General features: G+C 35.6%; 1 protein-coding gene across 1 annotated transcript in view; it reads right to left on the bottom strand.

Moving 5' to 3' along the window:
* Positions 1 to 1,498: 1,498 nt before the first annotated feature.
* The window catches only part of PRPF40A (pre-mRNA processing factor 40 homolog A), a 59,403-nt gene continuing 48,839 nt past the window's right edge, over positions 1,499 to 12,062 (bottom strand). Inside the window, 11 exon segments of the mRNA XM_037736588.1 lie at positions 1,499 to 2,571; positions 4,080 to 4,211; positions 5,146 to 5,207; positions 5,294 to 5,390; positions 5,471 to 5,557; positions 8,473 to 8,548; positions 8,550 to 8,566; positions 8,885 to 9,022; positions 9,526 to 9,642; positions 9,753 to 9,844; positions 10,015 to 10,129. Of these exon segments, the coding sequence (XP_037592516.1) occupies positions 2,479 to 2,571; positions 4,080 to 4,211; positions 5,146 to 5,207; positions 5,294 to 5,390; positions 5,471 to 5,557; positions 8,473 to 8,548; positions 8,550 to 8,566; positions 8,885 to 9,022; positions 9,526 to 9,642; positions 9,753 to 9,844; positions 10,015 to 10,129 (1,026 nt within the window). The 3' untranslated portion in view covers positions 1,499 to 2,478.

Here is a 12,062-nt window from a genome sequence, read left to right as displayed (position 1 = left end):
ATAAGCATGAAATTAAATGTATAAGCGAATTTGATCCAACAGTTCATTAATATTAATGACACTGAGGGAAAATAAACCCTCAACATTTTCCTAAGACCCTGAAGCTTTAATGAAAAGTACAAATTCCCTTTATCTGAAAATAAACACACTTTCCTGTTTTAACATATTTGTTCAACTCTGATAGAACCAGTATTCTAAGACATTTCAGTTTTTTTACCAAACTGAAGATTTAGAAACATAACCTATTAGTTTAAAATTATTCACAGAGAGTTCTAACAAAATCTTATCACCTGTGCCTTCAGACTGTCAACTATCTTTCTGGCAACTAAATCCCATTTGATGGGATCCTGAAAGGTAGACAAAGGACCACAGTCACTTAAATTATATCTTTCATGGCAAGGATGTTGCATTTTGAATTGCAATTTGTTTACTACTATAGTTGTTTTTCAGTAAAATAATTTTCATGGGTGAACTACAGGGAAACAGTGTTGTAGGGATTTGCAGTTATAGTAAGATTATCTCTGTTAAGAAATACGGGAATCTATTTTGAGGACATGCTAAAACACATCAATAGCTTTTTATTTAAATAGAAAAATCAAAACTTTAAAGTTGTACTTTGAAAATCATTCATGGAAGTAATGAAAACAATTTTCTTAAAGATTCTAAAATTCTTTTGTGAAACATCACTAATATATATTTGCCAATATCAAATGCATATTTTAAAGATTCGCCACTGACTTCCATGTCAGGTGATTGACATGATTGGCAATATTAACTTACTAAAATGGGACCTCTGAAAATTGAGTCTAGACAACTCTCTGTTGCCAAAGTTATGTATTTTGACTCTAATATACAACGGGAGACTAATCTCAAGTAAATGATTACTTCACATTTTCTCCAAGATGAGTCTTCCTACAAAGCCTGATCATAATTCCTAACAGAAAAATAAATTGGGAGACAAACTGAGAAACAATCCCTTCCCCCACCCCTTCAGCCTTTAAAAAGTAGAATTATATTTAATTCAAATGAGGAGAAAAATGGGAGCGAGACATTCTGGTCAGGCCCACTTTCAAAACTCACTAAAATGATAAAAAAAAAACTTTCTGTTCTTCTAAATCCCACCTTGAAATAGGATCTCTTCAAGTATACAAATTAAAAGAATAACATAATACAAAAGAATAGGTGCTGAAATTTACTTACTTAAAAATCTCCTGCACTGAAGGAAAATAGTATAAATTATATTACCAACCTTCAAAAGTTAGCATGTAAGAGTATTCTATCTTCAATCCATTGCCCCTCTAAAATAGTCTGTAAAAAATTCATAGGTGAAAAACAAATCTAGGAACCTCAAATGCACTGATTTATAATGTTCTTAAATATCAAAAAAGGAAAGTAAACTAGCTGTGTGGGTAAGATGAAGCAAAATTTCAGGGATTTAGTACCTTTAAAATGATCAAACAATTTAGCTCAACAGTTTAAGTAGAAATAAATACTAGTACACACTAGAAGAGAAGGTTTAATAGTTGATAAAAATGTACAAAAATATTCAAATCAGAAATGCTTTAGAATGTGTACCACGAAGTCAATACTTCTCAGTGAGTAGGGGAGGCAAAATACTTCCTCAGTAGCAGGGGAAAAAAAGCAAGAGAAAGACTGAATTTAGAAAAAAAAGACAACTGTTAAAGAAAATGTTTAAGTCTTTTTTTTTTTTAGACAAGGATATTGCAACTATCACTTAGAGTCTGGTGGCACATTCTTTAGTAGGTCCTTAAGGCAATATATTTAAATTAATTTACAATTTGATTTGATGTTAAAGTTTTTTTTTTTTTTTTTAAACATCACCTCAAAATAGATGCTCAAAATAATGCCCTCACAATAGCCTTTTTAAAATGTATTCAGATGTTTGATAAAAAATAATGGTGGCTTTATTATAGTAGTGCTCATTAGCACCACTATAATTAAGGGTCTACCAAGTTTCCAGCAAAAACACCTATTTCTTAGGAGTTTCACCATAAAAGATCACATTGGCTTTAATCAGTTGGGTAGTGCACAAAAAAGCAGTTTTATCAGTTGCTGGTGCTTTTTTTGTACTACTATATTATCAAAAAAATTTTCATTATATCTTCAAAATCCAGCTTCTATAAAGTAAATCAAATCACTTCATGACTTAGATTTTAGAACAAAGTAGAGACATCTGCAGTTATCAGTAAATTGCCACCTTTAATCCATCCTACAGTGCCCTGTGAAAGGGTCACAGAAAGACAGTTATGACTGTATGAAAATATGATTCTTGATACAGAATCAGAAGTTATTTTCAATTTCCTTTGCTTTTATAAAGTCCACGATAACAATACTTAAATGCACTTTTTTTTTCCTGTGATATAATTAAAACCCAGTGTTATTTCAGTTGAACTTAAAATATAGTCCCTGGTCTGAATTAGACTTTAAATCATACTGTAAACATATATTTGGTATAATTTATTGATCATCATCCAGTTGCTCCAAAAGGGTTCTTCTGCGCTTTTCCAATTCCCCTTCACTCAGTTCACTGCCAGAAGTATCCCAATTACCCTGAAAAGACATTGATTACAATTATAGCTGACATCAGTACTCAGAAATTTAAGTGCTAAGCCTTTGAAAAAAGAAACCAGTATCTATATATAAATTCTCTTCCAAAGAAACACATTTCACAGGGTTTAAAGATCATGTGAGTAAGAAAAAATATTTCCATTTAATAGAAGCCAGGTATTCATTTCCTAGATAATATATTCCTTGCTAATTCTGTAGATTCCCAGTGGTTCCAGAAGAATTATCACAGAAACAGAATATATGCTTTAAGCATATGGATTCCTGTGACAAGTAAATAAATATACACAAAACTTACGAGCAGGACAAGATTTAGGATGAACAAACAAACAAAAATAATGCTACACTGTATGTGAGATACAACCTTTGAAAAGTGGATAGTTCACCTATTGTCCTCTTTCATTCACTCCAGGGATTTCATTTAACCCACTATATAAGCGGCTAAAAAGTACAAAGGAGGCATTCACTCTTCACTGACGATGTGACTCAGACTCACTGTTTCAGATCTTAAAAAAAAAATCCACCCTATACCAACGAATCAGAATATCCAGAAATCCCTAACAGCTTTATCTACATAGTTTATGCTCTCCAGTGATGATCCACAGGCATTTACCCTTGCTAAACCCACAGCATTCGCATTACTATTGCAATCATATATACATATATTTGAAAAACTAAGGACTAATTATGTGATCTGTTATTGAAATCTTAACTTTGGCTTGTATTCTCCTCTTCTATTCATTTATTTGCCCTTCCTCCAGCCCAAATCAGTATTTTTTTTTTTTTTTTTTTAGACGGGGTTTCGCTCTTGTTACCCAGGCTGGAGTGCAATGGCGCGATCTCGGCTCACCGCAACCTCCGCCTCCCGGGTTCAGGCAATTCTCCTGCCCCAGCCTCCTGAGTCGCTGGGATTACAGGCACGCGCCACCATGCCCAGCTAATTTGTTGTATTTTTAGTAGAGACGGGGTTTCACCGTGTTGACCAGGATGGTCTAGATCTCTTGACCTCGTGATCCACCGGCCTCGGCCTCCCACAGTGCTGGGATTACAGGCTTGAGCCACCACGCCCGGCCTCAAATCAGTATTTCTAAAAGTTATCGGAATTGCTACCTTTTGAAACAAAGGATTTAATAACAGTGACAACTGTAGACCTCTGGAGAATCCCAGATTTAGTCTCTCACTTAAAAAAGTTTTTGAAGTAAGAAATGTCCAGTGGCACTACTTAGTAATCATATATCCTTTCTTAGTGAGTTAAGGCCATAATTACAGAATGCTATATTTTAAAAATATCAAATTTAGGAGATCAAATCTAGGGTCATTCATCACCAAAAACCAAGATATTGTGTGAAATGTGGTTAACTGAATTTTCATTGTTTTCTTCAATGGTAGCACATCTGGAAAAAAGACTATTTATTCAACACCATCATGGTTTAACCACAGAATCCATTTTTGTATTTTGAAAAAACAGGTATGAAACAATTCTAAACACTTACAGAATCCTTTCCAGTCTTTTTCTTAGGCGATTTGTGTTTTGATTCTGATCTTTGTCTAGTTCTGTCTTTTTCGCTTTCCCGATCTTTTTCTTTTTTATCCTTCTCTCGCTCAGCATCGGATTCTGGAGAGTCCTATATGAACAGAAAATAACAGGTTAGCATTTTGATGAAGATACCATTCTCATATAGGTAATATTTAAGAACATCTACGTATAACAGGTTATGTGTTCTTAGAGTAATGAAATGTAATGTGAATTGTTAACCTCAGGGATTTAGAATTTACCCAAGATTCATGGGGGACAGCTTTCTCTTGGGAAGGATAATATTCTGACAGGATAAAATATCACTCATGAGACTTACTACCACATCAGATCTGTAGTATCTATTATGTAAACACAGAGAGAGTACATTTTTTACCAACCCAATATAATACTGGTTTATAAATGTACATAGGATACTGCTATTAGCTTTTAACACATAAGGCAGACAACAGTTGTATTAATAAAATAATTTTCTTGAAATTGCTGAGAAGCAGGAATTATTTAAAATTTAAGTGCTTAAATAAATGGTTCTTCATCACTTATGTACAAATTCAAATTTTAAAAAATGTAATTCAATAGGTCTGTGGTAACACCCAGGCCTTCACATTTTGAAAAAGCTCCTTAGCTGGATCCTAATGAATACCTAAGATTAAGAACTACAACAGTAGAGGAGTGGTTGTTTAAACATTTAAATTTATGGTTCTCAACAACAGCTGCCATCTACACATACACACAAATATACATACATATAGAGACACATGCACACACATCTCCCTGAGTCTTTTTTCTAGAAAATTTTAAAGACCAGAATAGGGGATTCTAACACTGGTATGTGTATTTTTTCAAAGCTCACCAAATGATTTTAATGGAAGATTAAGGTGAAGAGCAACTACAAAACTTGAAGTTTACGTGCCCACCTCAACCGTCCTAGGCTGCACAGGACTAGAGAGAAAAAGGTTCTATGATTTCTGAGGCAGTTAAGGGCAAAAGCGTAGGTGAAATGTAAAAATCAGAAGCTTGCTTACAGATTTATGTCTCCTTTTCTTACTTTTCTTCTTATGCTTTTTTGACTTTTTATAACTTCTCTCTGAGGAGCATAAAAGGAAAAAAAAAAGTGTCAGAAATGGAGTATATCAGTGTCAATGATTTAATCAAATAAACAGAAATGCTCACCAGACTCTGCACTAGAAGAATGTTCTGAAGCAGAACGAGACTCTGACCGTTGTCTTTTCTTCTTTGAATGGCTATCATCATCATCTGAATCTGACCCCTAAAAAATACACATAATTGCATTCATAATAATGCTAACACTTCAATACACTCATGGTGCCATGTAATAAATTCCCTTACCGATCGAGAGCGAGAACGTTTCCTATGATGTTTTTTAGATTTCTTAGAATGTTTCTTGTTCTTTGAATGATGATGCTGACATTCATGCTACAGGGACAAAAGAAAAAAGAATATTTCAAGAATTTACACTTAACCGTAGACAGACTGTAAAGAATCTTTAAAAAGCTACGGAAGTTCATAGAGTAAAACTCTACCATATATAGGTATGTAATCCCTTGAAACTGTGCAAAGAATCGTCATTTTTTTTTTTTGTTCCTTCTTGCCCATCCTATACCCACTCATTTGGACATCTAAACAAAACAATGTTAAAAACTATTAGTAGACAAAGTAGCTTTTTTTTTTTTTTTTTCTTCTAGAGACCATGTCTCGCTCTGTCACCCAGGCCAGAGTGCAGTGGTGCGATCTTGGCTCACTGCAACCTCTGCTTCCCAAGTTCAAGCAATTCTCCTGCCTCAGACTCCCCGAGTAGCTGGGATTACAGGAGTGGGCCACCATGCCTGGCTAATTTTTGTACTTTTGGTAGAGACAGGGTTTCACCATGTTGGCTAGGCTGGTCTTGAACTCCTGACCCCAAGTGACCTGCCTGTCTCAGCCTCCCAAGTGGTGGGATTACTTTTTCTGGCTGAAAAAGTAGTTTTTAAGAAGAATGAGAATGGTGTGGTTTAGAAGAAAAGTATAATATGCAGTCACATCTGCTTTTAATGACTGTGAAATACAATGACATTCAGGCATGCTTTCTCTGATCAATCCGGCATTGGTCAGCAAGCTAGGCTGAGAACTAAGATAAAAAACAACCTGAGAGCTATCCTTGAATTGAGATACATAAGGTTGATGTCAGAATAAATGCCAAATCTACTCCTCTTTCATTTCCCCCAAAAAGCTATTTCCTTCCTCCTCAAACAAGACATCCTTAGACATCCATATGTTGTCTTTGTGGATTTTTACTCATTATAACAATTATTAGGCTAGCAGGGATGGGGGGTGCTGCAGTACAAGCTCCTCGCCCCTAAACATGTCTATGGCTTTGAGAATAAATTCTACCTCAGTTACTTAAGTGAAAATGGGAAATCTGGATCTCAGAATGGACTCTTATCCTTTTCATCTCACTGAACACTAACTTACCTTTCTTGAATACCTTAAGGCTCAGATTATTAAGGCCCAAAAATCTGAATGTGTTCAGCCCTTCTGTATGGTACCATTACCACCTAACTACTTTATCCTAGTATAGATCATGAAAAGATCTGGAGATTCTTCAACTGGGAGAAAATAGGTAAGACATTAGAGCAGAGCTTCTCAAAATTAAATGTACATTTTAATGCTTGGGAATCTGGCTAAAATGAAGAGTCAGATGCAAGATTTCTACCGATGGGGCCTAAGGTTCTTCATTCCTAGGAAGCTCCTAGGTTCGAATTTCCTAGGTAATGCAGATGCTTCTGGTCTGCAATACATTTGGCACAGAAAACATCTAAAGGCCTAGCATAGTTGCTCATTTTACAATCACAGTACTTTAGGAGGCTAAGGCAGGAGGCCTCCTTGAGGTCAGCCTGCCCAACATAGCAAGATCCCATCTTTATAAAAACAAAAACCGAAAAAGCAAAAAGCCAAGTGTCATGGCACGTGCCTACAGTCCCAGCTACTCGGGAGAATTGTTGGAACCCAACAGGTGAAGGTTGTGGTGAGGCATAATTGAACCGCTGCACTCTGGGCTGAGATTGGGTGATAGAGTAAGACCCTGTCTTAAAAAAAAAAAAAAAAAAAAAAAAAAAAAAAAAAGAAGCCAACAGGACCACATCTAGAGGCAGCTGTGAAACAATACAGGCCTATGTGGGTACACGTTACAGAAAAGGCTGTGGTTAACAATAAATCCAAAGAAGTAAGAAATAGTCAATTTAGTGACCGCTATGCCCATTTACAGTACAAAACTACAGCATTAAACACATAGTAGTTTTTAGCTTATAAATATTAGCTAGTCTAGAACTGACAGCATGGCATACTTGCTAAAGGCATTGAGCAAGGTCATCATGCCCGGCTTCCAACCCTGTAAGTTACTTTACTTCTCTTTGCCTCAGTTTGTTTACCTATTAACTTCACAGGCTTGTTGAAAGGATTAAGTTCATACATTTAATATACATAAAGCAATTAGAACACTGATCCACATATGCATCAAATACTATTATTCAATAATTATTGGTCAATTCAGCATACTTACAAGGGCCTAAATGAAACTGCTAACAAAATACTCAACTTTTTTTTTTTGGAGATGGAGTCCCAGTCTGTTGCCTGGCTGGAGTGCAGTGGCATTATCTTGGCTCACTGCCAACCTCTACCTCCTGCGTTCGAGTGATTCTCCTGCCCCAGCCTCCTGAGTAGCCAGGAGTACAGGTGCCCACCACCACTCCCTGCTAATATTTTTCTATTTTTTTTTTTTAGTAGAAATGGGGTTTTGCCATGTCGGCCAGGCTGGTCTTGAACTCCTGACCTGAGGTGACCAACGCCCGCCCAGCCTCTCATAGTGCTGGGATTACAGACATGAGCCATGGTGCCCAGTGAAAGTTACCTAACTATTAAAGTGACCTCAGATGTTACTATTTAATTGCTTATTTTAACAAAAATTACCATTTATTCCATTATTTTCCAGAAACTCTGGGTTTTCTACACAGCTGTGGTATATCTCAAATGTGCTCAAAAGCTGTTTTCTATCTGTTTTACATAAAGATTTTAAGTTTTCTTTAAGTTTACTAGTGAATCCGTGTGGCTGCCAAATTGCTCAGTTTCTAAAACTTTCTAAAAATACGAAACATAGCCTTCACATACAAATCTTTATATTCCTATGGAAACTTATAATTTGTTTCACTTAAGAACAGTTTTTATAGGGGTGAAAAACATTCTCTAACCATCCCAGGTAACTACTTGTATAAAGCAGTGAGTATTAGGCAACATATTTTCATCATTCTAAATTCCTCAATTTGTTTACATTTTGTATATGGGAATTCTAAAATTACCTCAAGCACATGCATAAAATCTTTAAATATTCGCTTTCTTTCAGATTCTAGAGTTATGTCCTCAAATGCTGGCNTTTACAAATCTCTCACGGATCTGAAAAATTCAGATATAAAATAAATACGTGAATACCAGAAAAGCACACCAATACAGCCAAAAGGAATCATAAAAGCAAGTGAAAACTGTGATGAACCAGTCCCCTTAAAGTGCATTATTTCTCCCCTTTGAAAGCCCAAACCATTCTTTACAAATATTCCTAAACGCAGAGTCACAGCTGATTAAATGTATCTAATATATTCTACAAATAAATTTGGCTTATTTTTGTGGCTATCAAATGAAAAATAGTGTATTTTAAATTTCTTTCTGAACTGTAAAGACAAGAATTCATTAGAAAAAATTTACAAGTATACATACATCTTCCCAGACAGCATCCAATTCTATTGGAGGAGCAGCTTGTTTTAACATACTCTTAAATGCAGATTCTTTTCGTTTCATCTTCCGAGCCTCTTCTTTTTCTCTTTCACGTTCACGGGCTTCTGCCTTTTCTAGTAACTACCAGAAAATCATATTTATTCAGTTATAACAGTATAATCACTGTTAGCTAAAATAATTTATTAATTTAGGATCACTCATTGTTTAAAATAAGCTTGTCCAACCCATGGCCCACAGGCCGCATGTGGCCCAGGACAGCTTTGAATGTGGCCCAAAACAAATCTGTAAACTTTCTTAAAATATTATGAGGTTCCTTTTTGCGATTTTTTTTTTTTTTTTCATCAGCTATAGTTAGTGTTAGTGTAGTTTATGTGTGGCCCAAGGTCTGTTTTATAAGGGCCAATTTATGTATGATACCAGTAATTTGAGCGACGGAAGTTTAATACTAATTTATCATATAAATAAATTTTTTTCTTTTACCTTATCTGAAAGACTGGCTACTACTCAGTAAAAGTCTATTCATATTCCCCTATTCCAATACTCTGCAACTTAGCTGCTTTTATCTGAGTAAGTTAAAAACTATACTGTTAAACTAGTTATTTACAACAGAAAAAATTACTTACACTATTGAAAGCCAATTTGATATTTCCAGCATCTAATGTAGTTGATCTTTTAGTTGAACTAATTATTGCCACGAAATCTTCAAAAGTGGTATTTACTTCAACTACAAATCCTTTATCCTAAAAAAAAGGAATCTTGTTAACTTAATAATGCATAAAGCAAAGGAATATAGTACCAACTTTTAAGATATACTATAGGTTAAAAGGTAAAAACAAATATACTTGTTTACCTTTAGAATGTCTTTTATTATCTTCTTCTCATCATGATAACGTGCTTTAAGATCCTCAACATAAAACTTGAAAAGATCAAGTGCAGTTGATCCTAATGAAAAAACTAAAGAAGTCAAAAGCTAGCTCTAATCAAAGAGCTGCAATTACTTTTTTGTTTAAAAAACAAAAACAAAGCACCCTTTCCCCCAACACAATCACCTTTGCCTTTGGCCCATTCCAACTACTACCATAATGGTAAATTAAAAAAGAAAATAATCTTACCAGGCTGACCAAGCATATTAGTGAATCTAATGTCAGAACTAATAGTTGGATACAATTCCATCCAAGATGACATAGAATGTAGTTGTCCATGTTCATGTAATTCATCTAAAAATATCTAGGGAGAAATATTGTATTTGAAAAGTCATCTAAGTACACGAGAAATAAGAGTCTAACATGAAAACACACAAAAACTTTGACATAGTTAAAAACCTTCTATCAATGTTACCAAACCTGTTTGGGTGCAAAGAATATTTGCTATTTGAGCAAAGCAACAACTGCCTTTAGGCAAAAAAAATTTTGTCCTTTAGAGAAAATGACTTTTGAAATACCACATTATCTTCCTAAGGTTCTACTTCCTACCCTTTAAGAAAGAACATAATTTTTAGCTTTAAAAAAAGTAAAAGTTAAACTATTGGTTACCTGCCTCAAATGATGAGGCTAAAGAACGTATATGCAAAGTTTCCTTAAATGTATACTTTTTGCCTTTAAACATAGTGCCTAACATGTTCTAGGTATTCTTTTTTTTTTTTTTTTTTAAACAAATATGGAGCCTTAGGAGAAGAGATGTATAATTTTCCCAAAGCAGTTTGGAGACCTAGGATTCAAACCCACATCTAGTTTCAATTTCCACACTTCCTGCTTCCAACCCGATCCTGAGGGAGTTTAATCCTTATACACCAGGGGGATCCCAACCCCTGTCCACGGAACCGGAACCCAGTCACACAGCAGGAAGTGAGTAGTGGAGCAAGCATTACCGCCTAAGCTCCACCTCCTGTCAGATCAGTGGCAGTGTCAGATTCTCACAGGACTGTGAACATACTGTGAACTGAGCATGCCAGGGATCTAGGTTGTGTGCTCCTTTTGAGAATCTAATGCCTGATGATAACAACCCCCGACCCCACCATAGCATGGAAAAACCGTCTTCCACTAAAACGGTCCCTGGAGCCAAAAAGGTTGGAGACCGCTGCTATACACAAACGCCTCTAAAAGAAGCTATAACTCTATATCCTGTTCCCACAATTCCTGTATTTGCACTGTTCAATAAGGTAGCCACTGATCAAATGTAGCTTCTGAGTACATGAAATGTAGCTAGTCTGAGTTGTGATATGCTGGAAGTATAAAACACAAGGACCTTTAAGATTTAGTACCAAAAATATTTGTAATTTTTTTTTTTTTTAAAGTCTCGCTGTCGCCCAAGCTGGAGTGCAGTGGTGCGATCTTGGCTCACTGCAACCTCTGCCTCCTGGGTTCAAGTGATTCTCCTGCCTCAGCCTCCCGAGTAAGTATGATGTGGGATTTCAGGTATGTGCCACCATACCCGGCTAATTTTAATACTTTAGAGATTTTGCCATGTTGGCCAGGCTGGTCTCAAACTCCTGACCTCAGGTGATCCACCTTCTTCTGCCTCCCAAAGTGCTGGGATTACAAGCGTGAGCCACCACATCCGGCCAGCAATTTTTTAAAACATTATGTGTCAAAATATTTGGTTATATTGGGTTAAATTACTAAAATTAGTAAGAAATTAAAATCACGTTTCTGGCATTCACATTAAAATCACATTTCTGGCATTCACATTTTTATTCGCGAGAGGTGTACTAACGTAATATTAGGCATTTATAACTCAACTCACTCCTCTTCAAACAAGACTAAGTATGTCCATACTGCCTTACAACTCTAAAATTCTTTTCTCAAACTGTGTATCTACCCCTTTGTTACTTCCCTTACTCTTTAACATAAATGGAATTCTGTCTTAACCACCATTGTTGTGGTCACCAGGTTCCTCACTTGCTCTCTCTTGAGTCTCTAAAATAGCTTGGAAACCATCTTCAGTGATGCGCTAGTAACCTCTGAACTTACCTCAATCTATCATACCTGCTTTGCTAATATTTCTTGCATTTCTAGGTTGGTGAGATCTGTCTGATAAAGTCAAAGAACCGTGAGACTAAATTTATTTCAATAGTGGATCCCTAACCTGAAAGTCAGAATCACCTGAGGACTATTTTTTTAAAGCAATACAAATTAATATCCAGGTATTTAGATTATTAGAA

This window comes from Cebus imitator, unplaced genomic scaffold (assembly GCF_001604975.1).
Source record: "Cebus imitator isolate Cc_AM_T3 unplaced genomic scaffold, Cebus_imitator-1.0 Scaffold27, whole genome shotgun sequence".
Taxonomy (NCBI): Eukaryota; Metazoa; Chordata; class Mammalia; order Primates; family Cebidae; genus Cebus; species Cebus imitator.
This window is presented reverse-complemented; position numbering and strand designations above follow the sequence as displayed.